General features: G+C 40.7%; 1 protein-coding gene across 1 annotated transcript in view; it reads right to left on the reverse strand.

The window, feature by feature from the left end:
• LOC126385455 (contactin-4) overlaps positions 1–17493 on the reverse strand; it is a 90836-nt gene that overhangs the window by 19432 nt on the left and 53911 nt on the right. Inside the window, exons 13-20 of the mRNA XM_050037179.1 lie at positions 17427–17491; positions 16674–16846; positions 12653–12770; positions 9369–9527; positions 7003–7152; positions 6319–6389; positions 5661–5895; positions 5434–5549 (exon numbers count right to left, since the gene is read on the reverse strand). Coding sequence (XP_049893136.1) covers positions 5434–5549; positions 5661–5895; positions 6319–6389; positions 7003–7152; positions 9369–9527; positions 12653–12770; positions 16674–16846; positions 17427–17491 — 1087 coding nt within the window. The remainder of the gene's footprint in view (positions 1–5433; positions 5550–5660; positions 5896–6318; positions 6390–7002; positions 7153–9368; positions 9528–12652; positions 12771–16673; positions 16847–17426; positions 17492–17493) is intronic.

Below are 17493 nucleotides of genomic sequence, written 5' to 3' on the forward strand. Positions count from 1 at the left end.
AACAGGACATTATGAATGGGCTATGCTCTCTAGTTTCACTGTCTCCCTCCCTCCTTAGCTGAATTCATAGGCTCACTTTGGCCTCTCATGAGGCTGTCGGCATCCTCTTCCAGCATATTCAGGAGCAGCTACAGAAGGAGGTTATTGCTGGAGGTCTTTCAGAGGACAACATATACAAAAGTTTGTATTTCAGATATTTTCTGCAACTCAGGAAAAGCAGGTATACAAAATGTTTGTCAAGTGCTACCAAAAAGCCACCAGGTTACTTGTTTTATAACCTACATAATAAGCAGGTTACTGTTTGGCACTCAGTAGCTCCTCACCCCTTTTAACAGCTTGTACATATAACATTAGAGCCAATGACATCTTCTACAGTATGTATGTCCTCATTCTAATAGCCCAGCACAGGGTGTGGTTTATGTAAATGTTGCTCTGTATCTGCTGGATGTGAAAATGTGTAAATTTGTAAATAATATATATATATATATATATATACCATATCATCTTAAAACGTGATAACATGTCACTTTTATGTTGACAGTTTGTTTTCACTGCCCCCCAAGTGGCCATTAATCATAGCCGCCATAGTCTCTATAAACAGATATCTGCATATGAATGCAGAATCTGTAGGCAACGGGGCGAGGTTTTGGTATTGTTCTGGTTTTTGTTTGTTGACCATTTTGTAGTCTGAGTAGTATTAACCAATCACGTTTGAGTGGGCTTTGGTTGTATGCAGGTAAACAGTTTGTGTGGAGAGCAATAGAGGCGCAACACATTGGCCGCAATGCAATTCCAAAACCCATTAACTATAGTCTGGAAGCATTATGTTTTCAGGCTGCCTGCCCATCCCATTGTCATGAACACGCTATCTCAAGAGCACCTTGAGAGAATTTTTTCAAATTGGCACAAACATCCACTTGGACCTAACAATAAACTGGTTTTAATTTGGTGATCAAAGGTCACTGTGACCTCACAAAACATGTTTTGGGCCATAACTCAAGAATTCATATTCTAATTATGACAAAAATTCACACAAATGTCTAATGGGATAAAATAATGAAGTGATAACATTTTATATCCAAAGGCAGACTGTGACATCATAATATTAGGGCCATTTTTCAACACCATATCTCAGGAACAGAAGGGGAGACATTTGGTCAGATACTGAATTGGTGACACAATAGGCATGTGTCCACACAGTGTTGTTTTTTTTTTTTTTTATCAGCACCAGTGTCTTTTTTATTGTTCTTACTGAGGAGTGAGCATATGCAGCTGCATACAGCCACCTAGAGAAAAGGTAACTCTTTCCAAAACAAATGCACGTGGTAACACGCATGGATGGGTTTAGGCAATGAAAGCATGTGGGTGGGTTTAGGAAAAAAGAACAGGATGTGGCTTCACAATCTTACGGGAAACAAACACTGGCCTCTCAGGTGAAAGTCGGTGGTTGTTGGACCCACCCTATTTGGACTTTTGCTGCTCTAACTTTTCCATTTTTCCCCCTGACGCTGCCAGGCACCATTAAACAATAACAATGACTGGCAGCTTATCATGGCAATATGAAAGGATAGCTTTTTTCGTTGGTATCTGACGCCTAAAGTCACTAACCAAGTGCCAGATTTCAATGACTTTGGAGTAAGACTCCTTTTGTGCAGCCACTCCAAGTGCTTTGAGTTGAAAATCTCTGAACTTTTTTAGAAAGGTGGCGGTGATGTCACTGATGTTACATTAGTCTTGGCTATCTAAGACTTCCACTATCTGTTATCCAGAACCCTTGAAATATTAGCCGTTGATCCCAGAGGCTAAATTGTCATCAGACTGATAACCAGAGGGGTTCTGAGGCTGTTGCAGGTATACGTGTCAGTGCACATGGTCATCCCCTGGTGATCATTCCCCTGACAGCTAGAAGGGAACTAATCTACTGGAGGGATGAGGAAGTCTTAATGTCAGGAACAACTTTAGGGTATATGGGGAACTTGTCCTTGTGGGGAAAACAAAACTGTCTATGACACAGATGTGTTAGTGAAAATAACTGTGGTAGTGTGCAGAGTTGGGCATAAATAGGCCAAATCAGTCCTTGAAGGGCTGGTTGAAGTTATTAATACTGAGGCATATTGTTTACTTACACACTCCACACCTTGAGATGTTCTTCTGTGTACCACCACTTTATTGTCCCCTCAGTCTAACTGCAGTGGGATGAGCCAAATTATCACTATAGCCAATATCAAAATAAATGATGCCCTTACTGAAATGAGACATAACCTCTGGAAAAGCACTGTCCCTTGGGAGGTTGGCCAAAATCACACTCCAGGGCAGTATTATCTCTGGCTTTTCAGGGTCACACCCTGAAAGCACAGGGTTAAGGTCAGAAACCACTTTACTGTCTAATCAAATCCCTGCAAGTTGTAGTTAGAGTTTAGCCTGGGAACTAGATCAATGTGGAGCTCATGTTTTATTTGCCGTGGCAGATGTGTCTGGTCCCTTTTCCAGTCAAACAGATTTTCACCCAACCAGGCCTTGGTCAGGGCCAAGCATAACAGTTTATCTAATAAGGGGTGGGTCTGATGCAATCGCTGACAAGTTGAGGAGCCTTAGCACTAATAAAAACTGATGTCATTTTTGGCTTGCACACCCTCACAGAAACATGAACAGCTGCAGCCACATGCTATTCAGAGCCTACACGACACAACAAATGGCACCCACCACCATTACGAGAAAAACCCAACAATGCGATGATTATTTAAACTCTGCTACAATGCGCCATTGCAATGAGAAAAAAAAAAAAAAAAGAGGCAAACACAGCAATAATACCCTTTATAATTCCGTATATATGGGGACATAATTGACCCTAACAAGAGGTAACCCTTACCCTAACCTTAACTGTGTCTCTTTTAATCAAACACTGCAGAGCTAGTTAAATGCTAACTTAGCATTTCCCTAAGAGTCTCCGCTTCCGGACCAAGGGGCGAAAGGGGTGATTATGAACTGACTTGTAGGTATGGTGGGTGAGTCATGTAGCTGGTGGACAGCTCACATTGCTGCTCCAGCTGCAACTACACCTACTTGCTCACACCGGGGACACTATGGCGAGCATAAACCTAATTTAGAAAAGTGGAGCGCCATTGAGACATTTTCACAACCAACTAAGATGGCTGCAGCCGATGTGCAAATATCTGCTGAAGTTCTATTTTCAAATTCTGATGCACAAATGGAAACACTGTATCACAGACACGATGATGCAGCTATGTGACATATTCTGTTGCCCTGATTGGTTACAGGTCTATCCATCTACAGCTATTGATAATGCCCCTTAGATATCAAAAATGAATTGAGAGGTTCCAGACCAATTTAATGCCAGGCTAGTTAGAGTCAACCCACGGCAAGAAACGTAAGTGACAAAAGCCCTGTAGCTGTTCACATCTAAATGAATGACTGTGTTTTCCACAGATATGTCACCCATCATGAATATTACAATTGTCACGCTACTCTCCAGCAATGACTACTGACCTGATACATTCAACTAAATCACTAGTTGAAATTAAGTCATCTCCTCCATTAAAGTAGTTAAACATCTTCCATGTGTGATTTAATGTCAAACTCTTTCTCTAACTTTAAACAGTGATGAAGTTCTGAAACTAAATACCTATAAAAAATATGAAATTAGTCACTTTCTAAATGCATCTGTTCATCCAGAATATAATATTTGATAATTACTGAGTGGTTTGCAGTCACTATATCACTTTAATTAGACACCAAAGTGAAACAGAACTGACTGTAGCAGCCTTGTACAATACACTTGCTGGCATTGTGCCCAGGCAACTTAAGTGATCCACTGAAACATGATGTGAGAGGCAATTAATGTTTAGATTAGATCCATTAGAATATGTCACCAAAACCCAGTGGACTTGTTTAAAGAAGTTTGTTATTGTGAGATTTTAAATTAATATCTACCCACATGTTGTTGACAGTCTTGTCAGATGAAGCTGGTGCTGCAAAAATATGATTCCTACAGTGAGATATCGTGTGTCGCTGTCTTTCAGACAGGAATATACAAATACTGATAAATCATTTTCAACATTTAAAAGTCCAATGTGTAGGATTTAGGGGGATATATTGGTAAATATGGAATATAATAGGTATATTTTCTTAAGTATAAAATCACCTGAAATTAAAAGTAGTTTTGTTTTTGTTACCTTAGAATGTACCGTTTATATCCATATTCAGAGCCTGTCTACAGAGTCTGCCATGCTGCAGTGCCATCAGAATGGACAAACCAAACACTGGCTCTAGATAGGGCAATTCACATTTTTGTATCTGCCACCATAGTAAGCAGCCCCTTCGCAATGAGAGGTGTTGTAAGAAGACTGATTTCTTAATGTGTCACTTTTTTATTCAGTGTTTTTACTGGTTTAAATCACTGGCTTTTATTTGTTTTGGAGAGGAGGAGACCTCTACGGATAATTCAGCTCTTAAATCACAGATAATTTGGCTTCTGGTATGAACCTCTAGATCTTTATTTATCAGAGTAAAAAGGTGAGCCCACATAAGCTGATACTGGTGTCGGAGATACACTGCTCTGTAAGGTAAAACTGTTTTATCTAGTGCTTTTACCAGTTTAAATCAATGGGTCAATTTATTTTGAAGAGGAGGAGACCTGTGAGGATAATTTAGCTCCCGGTAAAAACCTCCTAAACAATGAACACTGAAATAATTCTAACCAGGAGTTCATGTTTGGCACATGGGGGAAGTTTCATGTAGTTGCAAACTGTAAACCGCACTTTTAGATGCCACTAACTCCTACACACTGCTCTTGTTAAGGAGCTGCACGTTTTTATAATGGAGCAAATTTGTAAAATGACTTTCCTTATTATTATTTCAGCACTGAGCTCAGCAAAACTGCTCTATCAACCTCCCAAACACATCATCATGTTGCTTCAAACTCCTGTTTATAACAATGTGTGTACCAAACACTGGCAATGACCTCAAAGCTTCTCAGCAGAGGTCAAGCCACCTGGGCATACCGTACCATATTATATCTGGGGTTTAGGAGAGACTGTTATTTTTATCTAGGTTCTCCACAGTCAAATCCCAGGAGAGTGTTTGTTGTACAGGATAGTGATGTATGATGTTCACACTTTCTTTTATTTATTTATTATTGTGAACAGAAACTCTCAGACAGCCTTGGTATTGAGGTCTTCCGGAGACTGCAACAGCTGCCAACAGACCTCTTCATCCCCTAGATTAGCCTGTGAAAAATCGGCCGCTCCAACACATGCAGTATTTCAATGTCAGAATACTTCCACGTTATCGCCACCGGTGGTTCCATTCAAATGAACGCCAGCTTATTGTACTGTCAGTCATTCTGGGATTAATGTCTACCCCTTGTTTGAATATTCCTTGTGGCACTATTATTTCAACTTTTCTTTTTCATACCTCATATGCGATGATCTTCTCCCTGCTGGCCCCGGGGGGAATTGGTTCCCAGTACACCTCGATCTCAGAGGCTGACAAAGCGCGGGCCCAAACTCTTGATGGTGCCTCAGAGGGCTCTAAATAGGATGGTTCATGAATTATACATGTTTGCAATTAAGAGTACATCTCTTGAATTTATATGATCAACTTTATTTCTGTTTTCACAAGGCACGAGTGAACACACTCACCTTCTTCTGCAGAGAACACTCTGACGACTCGGCTGAACGGCCCCTCTCCTATGCTGTTGTAAACTCCCACTTTAACTTCAAACCGGGACAGGGGTGCGATGCTTTCATTTCTGTAAATATACCTCGATGCATCAGGTGATGCCAGCACCGTCTGGATCCAGGTGGTGCTGCCAAGTGGGCGGAAAGCCACGACATAGCCAAAGTCCTCTCCGCTCTGCTGTTCCTCTGGAACTGGCTGAGATAGGGATGGAAGAGTTACGCCTTTGACCCAAACAACTGTGAGCAGAAATTAAATGAGGGAGTTGTAAAAAGTAAAGTTGAAATAGTGTTTTATGCCTAACAAACTGTTGAGCAAATGTACCGATACAGCATCTTTTTTGCACTCTGAACCACATCCAAAAAATGTAAAGTTGTCACCCAATCCTAGATTTACACATATGAAATTTGCACTGGCTCCGTATCTCCACGTTGATTTACACAACAGTGGGAGTCAGCAGGCAGCAAATCAGAAAAGCTCTGCCTTTAATTAAAAGCCGTTCCACTGAAGCCAGGCCACTGCCGACACAGTAACTCTGCCAGAAGTCCATTCTCGTCAAAAGATTCAGAGAATGCTCTGTCACAATGAATGCCCACTCAAAAATGCCCATGATCCTCTTACCTCCCACACGATGACAAGTTCTCCTCGAGCTCCTCCGCCCCCACTCACATTAACTGGTGCAACCTTGGGAACTAAACAGGCACAAAGGAAACTTAATCATCCCTCCGTTTGGACTGTTATGTCTCAGGCAGGTGCAAAGGATTCTGTTAAACCATGCAGCTTTGAATGAGGCGGTAACAGTCACTCTCAAGAGCTCCTTATATACACAAAACAGGTTAATCACACAGCAGAGGAATTTGGGTTTTTTTGTCAGCGGCATTACCACCCGTGTAAGGTGACGTTAATAGCTGAGCACCGTATGTCAGCCCCATGTGTGAGGCACAACAGGAAACATGTTCCCTTGTGATTCACCCAGCGGGTAGGAATTACTCAGCTAACCGGCTCAAAATAGACACTTTCATGTCTTCATGTGTGGAAAGGTCACATTTTTTTCTCGTTGATGCAGCTATTAATTAATAATGTTCCAGAGTGCTGACATGCAAAAGCGGAGTGTTGATACTTAAATGTTTAAAAGTTTTCAATTTCCACTTCTTTTGCACGTGACTGAGTAATCAAAGTATTGGCATGAAAACACATTTGAGATGAGCAACATCACAGGGAGCGCTGAAGGAAACAGTCAAATTACATTTTCCAAGTGGGGCTGATTAATTTGTTATGAAGAGAAACAACAAATTGAGAGGATACCTGCTGCTTTGGTTCGAATCTGTTTTGATGGCGTGCTGGGTTCTCCAACGCCAACACTGTTGATTGCCACCACCCTGAATTCATAATCCACCCAGGGGTTCAAATCTTTCACTGTTGCATGCATCATCTGTCCAGGCACAGAATCAGGAACTAGGATTAAAGAATTTAGAATTGAGATGTGGTCTTTTTTTTTTCCTTTTCTTTATCTTTTACTGAGGCACATTTCACATTTTGTCTGCAACAAATATTAAAACATTTCACAAACCAGTGAGGTACATCAAGATGAAATGGTGACATTTGTTAACCTTTCAGTAGTACTCTAATTACAGTATGTTCAGGACCCAACACGTTCTGCAATTATTGCGGATACTGCACAGCAATGCCTGCACGCCATTATGTAATTTTACACGTAAATGCAATTAATAAATAGAATTAAGAGGCTGTCAGAGGAGGTCGCTTCGCTTAACATGGCTGACATCACTGACATAAACATCTTCCTGCAACCAGCTTGTTATGTTTTTAATCAGCGTCTTTCAGATAAAACTGTAATCTTAAATTAACCAGGGTTGAGGTTAAAGAAGGGTGAAATTAATTTAGATCTGAGGAAAAAGGCAATTCACCTAATCAGCCTTTAATGCTTACTTTTAACAAATATTCTGGTTTAGCATGGGGCGTGGAGTACACGGAATACGACAAGAAGGCTGATATCTTTATATTTCCTCATACTCACTTAATATAACCTTAAAGACCGACACAGTTACAAGGATAATAATAATCAGGACTCTAATCCAGAAAGAGAAATACTCATAAAGGTAGTTCCTGTACTGTAATTAAGGCTTCTAATGTCATTTACCCTTTATCCACAAAGAATAGAGATACATATGTTTCTAATACTTTGTTCATCCCCATTATCCGCTGTATTATTACAAATACCTTTCATAGTAACACAGCAACACCGCTTACTACAGTCTAAGTTGAAAAGCCTCTTTGACGTGACATATTAAGACAGGATTTAATGTAGGGCTGTTGTAGTGGATTGCTAAGTTAATTTAAAATACTTAATTGTGTCTTTAATTCAGTCAGTTTATGTCTTTTACCCCTGACTCTCAGCTGTTACTGATGTGCTGTCTATGTTTTGTGTGAACTCCAGAGCTGCTGGTCCAGACTGCTGCTATTGTAGGTAATGCGGAGCAGAATTTTTCTGTTTTGTTTATTTTCAAAGGTTTGGTCATGGCAGGCATGTATTTCCCCCAAACTGTACACATACTGTCGCCAACTTAACAAGAGCTTGACAGATGAATTGACAACAAGTCGTCCAACCCATAATGCCACATAGGTCTTATGTTCCTACCCTCTAGGACAACCCACAGGAGCGTTTGCTCAATAAGTACACCTACTGTACTGGAAGACAGAGTAGCTGGTATATGACCATAATGGTCACAGCTTTTAACACGTGATTAATGTTGTGACATAGTTGCAGTTGCACCACAACTAGGCAACAAAACTCCTTGGTTACGTAGAAAAGAATAGTCATGGTTTGGTCTCAAGTCTGTTGGTTACAAAGGTAACATAACATTTTGGTTTTACATAGGACACAAAAAGAGGTTTCCTGGATGAAAGTCCTGTGTTTGTTTGACCATCTGTCTTCTCTATTTCCCACCCTAAGTGGACTGTGTTACTCATAGACAGCATACAAATAATAGACCTAACCACAATGTCAACCTTTGGTTTGTGGGCTCCCATTTTAAAGCCTTGACTTTGGCATTGTGGCCGTCGCTACCTTGGTTTTGTGGAGCCATAAGTGACCATATTAGGGCAAAAGGATTGAAGAAGCTACGGGTGGATCTAATTTATAGGCTAAGATGACACTTCACAGATAGCCTGTCATTTGGTGTGGCCACATCCTTAATTGTCATTTGGTGTGGCCACATCCTTAATCATACGGATCTTCTTCTTTAGGCCTTGCTAACATTTAAATGAGTGAGTTATATAAAAATGAATCCCCCACTGGGGTCTCAACAGTGGGGTCTATGGAGTCTGACTTGGAGCCAGCCTCAAGGGGCTTGATAAGCTTCTTGTATAAATGGCCTATGTGGTTGTATTCTGGAGGAGGACAGTCTCTAAATTTGCCAGGCCAGTATTAGCTTATTGCAGATATATCTCTGGCTTCAGCTGATAGCCAACAATAAATCACAGTACTGAAATCCCCAAAATATGTCTATTGACCACTCACTAAACAAAAAGTATTTGCATCTGAGAAAAGAGTAAAGTCTCCTATGAGCATAGACTCACATATTACAATGTAACTCCACAGCAGTGACCTACAGTCATTGAAAATAAGTGTTTGTCGGTGGTGCAGTTGTTACCTGTTCTCACAGTCTGCCAGCCTATAGAGAAGGGGGTCCTGGCCTGCACCATGTACATGGTAACAGGACTGTGGTGGTCAGGTCCAGAGCTCCAGGACAGTTGCACAGTGGTGTCAGTAATATCACTCACCACCAGGCCCTCCGGGGCACCAGGAGGTCCTGCAACACCCAGAAACAAGGACGGATATTAGCCACACTGCACAACAGCAGCCAAATCAAATGAAATCACTTTAGGTTAGCATGGCAGACTCAAAGCCCACCACAGCTGTCAAGTGATTCATAACTCAGCTAACAATCTCAGTTCAGGGCTCGTAAAGATATAATAGCTGCTATTGGGAGTACCATTCTAATCAATACACTGAATAGTGCAGTTCACTTAGGGTCGACTGAGGAGGTTTACCTATAAGGCCAATGAGTTTATTCAAGTTGAGTTTCACATTTTAGTTTGAAGGTCCAGTGTGTAGGATTTAGGGGGGTATATTGGCATACATGGAATATAATATAATATATATAATATAATAAGTATGTTTTCTTTAGTGTATAATTACCTGAAAATAAGAGCTGTCATGCTTTTGTTACCTTAGTATGAGATATTTATATCTAAGTTGGGAGCAGGTCCTTGTCTGCAGATATCAGCATGTTGCACTGCCATGTTTCAACAGTAGGCTAGAACGGACAATTCATACACTAGCTCTAGATAGGGCCATTCACATTTTTACATGAAACTGCTTTATTAAGTGTTTTTACCGGTTTAAATCACCAGTTTTATTTGTTTTGGAAAGAAAGAGACTTGTCATATAATGCAGCACCAGGTTAAAACGTCCTGAATGTCTGGATCCTAAGTTATCAAAGAAAAAAAGAAAGCACACATTAGCAGGTGCTGGGCTAGCCTGACTCCAACATGCCAAACGGTGTCGGAAAAATGCAGATTTGTTAAGTGAATCTGCTCTCTTCAGTGTTTTTACTGGTTTTAATCACCTGGTCCATTTGTTCTGGGTAGGAGGAGATCTGTGCAGATAATTCCACTCCAGGTAAAAACTTCCTGAGCAATGAACAGTGAAGGGACTCTAAGCGGGAGAAGTTTCAGCTGGTTGCAATCTGCAATCCTTACCACTAGATGTCACTGAATCCCCTTAAATCTTACACAGTATTCCTTTAAAATAACCCTGCTCTTGAACTGTGACACAGCATTATCACTTCTCTAATCATGATCTAAGGTCTACATTTTTTTAGCTATGAAAAGAACCATGTTTAGGTCAACCTTGTCAATAAGAGGAAGTATTTCTGGCCTGGAGACATGTGTACATTCACCAAGAGAGCCTGGTTACCCAAACTAGCTAACCAAGAGGAGAAAATTAATTAATTAAGAATAACATTAGAGACCATTAATGACCATGGATTTGGAAAAACAAGGCAGATTTTCAATTGGGATCTCATGGCATTAGTGAAAGCAGCAACATGAGAACAAACAACAGGCTGGGACTCGGGTAACTGACATGAGATTTCCTGCTAAGCCCATAAATCTGCAAAAGTAGCACTGAGCCCTCAGCGGGACTACCTGCTGCTGGAAGAAGATCACTGGGTATCAACAATGCTCCATTTCAGATTATGCATACAGAAACATACAATCGGTATGTAAAAGCTGCTGATGTCACGCTTTGCCAGTCTGAAACTCCCAGATAACAGTATTATTTTCCTCTCCAATTGGTTATCCATTTTAATCATGGCTGACTGACTGTGATTGGCACAGCTGGTTACAGTGAAATAGATAGGGCCAATAGTGTGACTGGCTGAAAACATAAGAATGAATCACCACACCCCTACTATTTATATTCCATAACATTTTTGGAGCATGCTGTACTGCACTGTGCCATCATATATGAAATTCAGAGCTGTTCTTGTATATGGAATTTGCCTTTGCACACACAACCTCCCACTCTCAGGACTTGTCCTTGTAAACACAACACAAGTTTCACCACTAGTAGCTGTGTTGTCTTGCTCTCTCATATTGTTAAAGGCGCTGTATGTATGTAAGAATGTGGCCAAAATGGTTACTGCACTCAAATTCAAAATACTGCCGCAAGTCGTGTCNGGCTGCTAATGCTATGTACCGGGACACTGCTAATGCTGCTGCCGGGATACAGCTGAGGAGGAGCCGGCTGCTAATGCTATGTACTGGGACACTGCTAATGCTGCTTGCTGTGCTGCTGTAGCTCAGTCGTAACTGTGACTGCGTGACTGGTAGACAGCAGTGGGTGGCGCAACAGGCCAAAACACAAATTCAAAACATAAACATGATTTTCGGACTGTAAAAATGTTTTTTAAATGCGAATATTCTGGCTTTGGTATTGAAAATAGTATTGTATCAATGTTAGAAATTCCAATATTGTACCATAAAAAAATCACTGAGACCTTTTAATTGCTTTTCTGTCAGCTACCAAGAAAACTACTGTATAAAATAAGGAAGGGTCATGACGCTTTCAAATTTAAACAAGAAGATGGCAATCCTCTTCTTCTCCCATAATGACAGACAGAGCCGTAATCTGTTTGGAGGCCTTTAACAAGAAATGAAATGCTGAAATTTAGATAAATAAAGGTAAGTCAACGTCATGTAATGTGTGTTATAAATTTCCTGGAAGGATATTTCAGTAAAAGGTGAAACAACAAATATATGATGGGTTATAGTGTGATTTGCCTCAGTAGAAGTGGCACCAAACTCTGGCTCAAATGAAAAATTTGAATGCTGTCACTGACGTCATGACCTTTCTTTCCTTGACTCATTCTTTACACATTTGTAAATGAGAAACAAATCTGCATGTCCAAAATAATGCATCAAAAGTCATGTAGTTATTTAAGATACCTACGATTCATCATCAGAGATGTCCTTCACAGAATATATGCTGTTGAATTTGTTGAAAACCTCCTTTAGAAAGTGTTTTTATTCTTGCATGAAGCTGGTCTCTGATCTTATCTGATAGCCCTGAAGCTTCTGGAGTAACTTACCTGTGTCTAATAAAAGGTAAGTGTGATGATCATAGAGCCCATGGCTAAAAAACAGAATAATTAATTTAAAAAAATTTCATGGTTGTCAATCTGAAAGTGTATTAAAGCTGTTTATCTCTGAATCTCTGAAAAGTGACATCTTGGTGATACAGTTCTTATCTGACAGCAGTGAGATGTGTGTGTCACAATCTTAAGAAACACACTACAAAAAAAGGATCTGAAATCTCCATAGAGAGTCCTACAAAATGACAAGCACTGTAAGAAAGGAGGAAGAGGCATACCTCTGACAATTAAGTCTGCTGCTGCTGAGACAGTGTCAACTTCAGTGTGCACCATACACACATACTTCCCCGAATGCTTTAGCTGAATGTTCCTCACCATCAGGTCACCTGCAAATCCCTGATGACAAAGACACATTTGCAGAAAAGTATTGCAGAGGAAGAAAAACACCAAAAGTAGCAAAGTCAAAGTCAAAAAAGGAAGTATGGAAACTCCTCAGAACACATTAAATTTCTTTCTCAGTCATACACAGTAAATCCTCCACAAAAGAATCTTAGAAGAATTCACCACAGTACGACTAGAAAAAAAGATGACATGACAGTCTAGCAAAACAAATTAATTCAGCTTTACATTGTAAGCAAGGCTCCACAAAAATGACTTGTTTTGAAACTGTTTTTTTTTTCTCTTTGGATCAGTGTTTACCCTTGCAGCTCAGATGAATGGCTCTAGCAGGACTTGTTAGTGTTGCTTTTTGCACTTTACTGCTGTGTGCACACACGTTTTTATCAAAAGTTTTTTTGCAGCAAAATACAGAAATCAGTCCCTTTGTGTAGAAAGCAAAAGGCAAGCTAAACAGCTGTTGTGATTATGTTCACTGTGGAAATGTCAGTGCTGTGCAGAGACTTGAGTGGGCCTGGTGTGCTCGATCAGAGGGAGCATAAATCTTGTAATTACAAACATTTAGACTCCTTTGTTCGGGGAGAAATTGATTGATTTGCTCATACAGTGAGATCACCTCCGGTATAGAGAAATGTCATCCCTGTTTACAGGTTTGCCCCTCAGACATAACACACAGTAACACCTGCTGGCTCTATGAATTAAGTGTACACAGGTTCTGACAGATGGTCTTAAAGGAAACCCTAAAACAACAATTCCCTTTGTGCTTTTATGCAGTGGTGCCCCCAACAGGGGACCAGTGGGGGCCATGGCCGCCATGATACAATTGCTGGCCCTCCCACTGCCCTCAACCAAGCTGGTGCAAATGTAGTGGTATCTTGTGAAACCAAATGACCTAAGCAAGTGTTCTGAACTGGTCCAAGAACTCCCAGGGGTCCTTGAAGGAGTTCTATGGGGTCCCCAGGGAAATGGAGAATAGTTTATTTTCACTATTCAATTACCTATAGAAGTGAGCCCAATGTGACTAAGGGTCATAAGAGTGAGTATTCTGGTGAGGTTTCACTGCCTCTGTGGTTATCTCCTAAACTGTACATGACAGCTACAGAACTCTGGTCTGAATCATGTCTAACAACAAAAGTCTTGTCTGATATTCCAATAAGTACCTGAAGCGAAATCTTATTGAAATGGCAGTTTAAGACCTAATGTGTATCAATTTAAGGGTCTGACACCAAAAAGATTGAGGACAAGTCACCTAAGGCATCTATTGGTACCAACCATGCCATGCTAGCTTCAAAGCGGGTTAAATAATGTTCTACAGTTAGACTAAATTTTGGCGAGGGAATAACTGGCGATGTCATTTTCAAAAGAGTCCCTTGTACTCTCATAGGGCTTAAAGTACTCCAGCACCGGCGCCGGATTTCCGGCTTGACGAACATTTCTAGTTTTTTTTTTTTTTGGGCAACTTTTTGGCATAAGTTAGCATTTAACGAATCATCTTCTGATTTTCAGCGAAGCACGTGGGTAGTTCTACCAATAGTATAGTGTTATCAAACTCAGCTGGCCAATAAGAGCTGAGTGGGGAGGGTCTAAAAACGGCATGTACACACAGACACACGGACAGGGTTTCAACCCACACTACTTCTAAGCACATGTTGTTTAGGTGTCCGTAACAACCTCATATCCAAATGAGTGTGGGTGAATGTGCAACAGAAATGAACAATTGAACTGCGCTTGAATGATTAGCTTGTGTTAGTTTGACCGCCAGCTGTCAGACACTGAGAGAAAACAGCATGCCATGCAGTGTTTCCCATATATGCAGCTAGCAGTGGTGCACCGCCGCTGCTGAAATATGACCGCTGCTACTGGTTTTTCTTTTCTTAGTTATTATTTGGCGCTACCGACGCTTCATATCCAGGTCAGTTCAAACACTTGCGAGTAAAGTATCTAAGAGGAGAGGAGAGGGCTCCGTCTTATCTTTTCATAAACTAAAGTCATATTATTTTGCGCGATGAATACGCTTCATATAATAACAATGATATACTATTTATGGTGTTATGCCATCGTGTCATTTCTGTCTCTACATGGTCACGCGTTGACAATTCTCCTCTGCTCTCTGTATCGCGCACGGCGGAGTTACGCCACACACACAGGTGAGCCCGCTAGAGTGTGGCTCGGGCCGCATTTTCCTGACATAACCTGACCTCGAGCCTGGTGCAGTTTGTCAGCTGACATAGTTATTGTTATGGACAGTGTGTAAATAGCCATCAACAGACTGCTGTTACGCACAGACAGACACGCTGCTCGCACAGCAGCTCAGCACGGCACTCATTTGGTCCTGAGCTTGTGTTGCGTTCAGGCGTGGTCACGTAAATAACAACTTCCAGCACTTAAATAGGTCATAGCACAAAACAGCAGCATGTCAAGTGACTTTTTACTTTTATTATGTTATGTATTATCTAGTATTTTCCTAAATCTTGAGACACCTCATATGTAAGCTAGACAGACATTCCACCTGCTCATAACTGTGCACACATGTACTGTATGTAGGCTACTTAGTCCTAACCTGCTCATAACTGTGCACACATGTACTGTATGTAGGCTACTTAGTCCTAAAGAGCCCTCCTGGTGCCAGTAGATACATAGAAACATCCCAGCAGGCTGTGCTTTGCAAGCATACAAAAAAGTTTCACATGAAATTATTTTTCATGCGTGTGCTTCACCTCCACTACTACAACTCCATCCTAGGGGAAACACTGCTGTGTGCATTTTGTGCAACGCCCCCCCCACTTTTCACTTTAAGCCCTGCTCTCACCTAAAGTTATCTGATTGGAAATGGGTTCTGTGGGTACCAACGAGTCTCCCTTGAACTTCAAATTAAAGCTGTGTATTTGTTTTTTTAAGGAAATAGACATCCAGCCAATTAGAAGAACAATGAATTGCCTAACATGTACATAAAGAAACATTACATATTAAAAAAGGATTTATAATAGCCATATTCACTTTCATGCCCGGAATTAGATGAGAAGATTGATGCCATTCTCATATGTGTAGTTCATGGAGCTGGAGCCGGGAGGCAGTTAGCCTAGCTTAGCATAAAGACTGGAGGTAAATCAGAAATTCACTTACCAGCAACCCAAAAGCTCACTAATTAAAGAATAGTTTGACATTTATATTTGTCCATTAGAAATTAAGCTACAGCCAGCAGCAGTTTATAGCATATAGACTTAAAATGGGGAAAGAGCGAGCCTGGCAAATGGCTCTATCCAGCCTCACTCAAGCTCACTAATTACCACATTATCTCTCCTCTATCAAGTCTGCAGATTTTTTTTCTTTGGTACATATTAAACAAACATGATATAACATGTTAATTAGTGAGATTTAGAGGTGCTGGTAGATGGATTTTGTTATCTCTGGACAGAGCCAGGGTTGCTTTTCCTGCTTGTTCCCAGGCTTTATGCTAAACTAAACTGACTTCTTCTTGGCCCCTGCTCCATACCTAATGCAGAGACATGAGAGTGGTAGAAATATTCTCATCACACTCTCAGCAAGGACGCAAATGAGCATGTTTCCCAAAATGTCAAACTGCTTTTTTACATCTTTGTTTCTTCTATGACTGAATAGCTGCAGTGGGTCCCCTGGTGTTACAAAGCCTGTTACCATTGTTTAAATGCATATATTTTGAATCTAGGGTTTGATGAAGACTTAGATGGTTGAGAAACATTTTGGAAAATTATCTATGAATATCACAGATCAGATATCATAGAAGCAAAGTAACAGAAAAGCATAGCTCTTAGCAGCTTTGATATCAGCTCTATCATGAAAAAAGTGATGTAGGTCACATCCTTGGCACTGGTTTTCTTTGCCTAAAATCCCACAACAACTAGCATTTATCTATATTATACATACCCCTCCAATCATCTCAAAGTGTTCCTGCCTGCTGAAATCAATGGCTTTCCCACTGAAAAACCACTTGAAGATGGGACTCAGGGACGAATCACTGGACACCTCGCATGGCAGCACAAGGCTCTGCCCCACAGTAGCATCCAAACTCAAGGGTGGGACTATAATCTTGGTAGGCTCTGCAGCATTATGGGAGAAAAAGGGACAATTATTTGTTACAGTGTGCTGCACAGTATCTCTATAAAATCCAGCAAAATGAAGAAGGTAATAAAGCTTAATTTGCCCAGAATAGTGCGACAGATTCTGCTCTATCAGTGTAATTAAGTGACCTTAAATAACTTCACTTAGAAAGCGAATGCCTCCCATACCTCAGTAATGAATAATTAAGCACACTGCAATCACACTGTCAACTAGAAAGGGAAAAAGAACTCTCCCTCTCTATAATCATCATTATTTAAAAACCCAAATCTGAAAATGCTACAGTGGCTCTTTTTAAATTAAATGTTAGTGACAAAATATTCCTCACTCACAGCCATAGACGGCGGTGGTTTGCCCCACTCTGCTACATGAACAATAACTCACAGCTGACAAAACCATGGATGACTTATACGTCTGTCAAACCGGCGGGAACATAAAACTGCTATATATTTCATTATCAATTTCATGCTTGAGCTAGAATTTTTTTCCCTTAACAAAAGTTTAAACCCTTGGCTTGAAAGGTACTGTAGTGAAAACCTGTGGAGAAAAGAAAAGAAATACCTTTCACCACCAGTGTCCCCGTGCTGCTGGATGTTCCAAAATGGTTTCTGGCCAGACACGTGTACAT

Source organism: Epinephelus moara, chromosome 24, assembly GCF_006386435.1.
Source record: "Epinephelus moara isolate mb chromosome 24, YSFRI_EMoa_1.0, whole genome shotgun sequence".
In the NCBI taxonomy this organism is placed as follows: Eukaryota; Metazoa; Chordata; class Actinopteri; order Perciformes; family Serranidae; genus Epinephelus; species Epinephelus moara.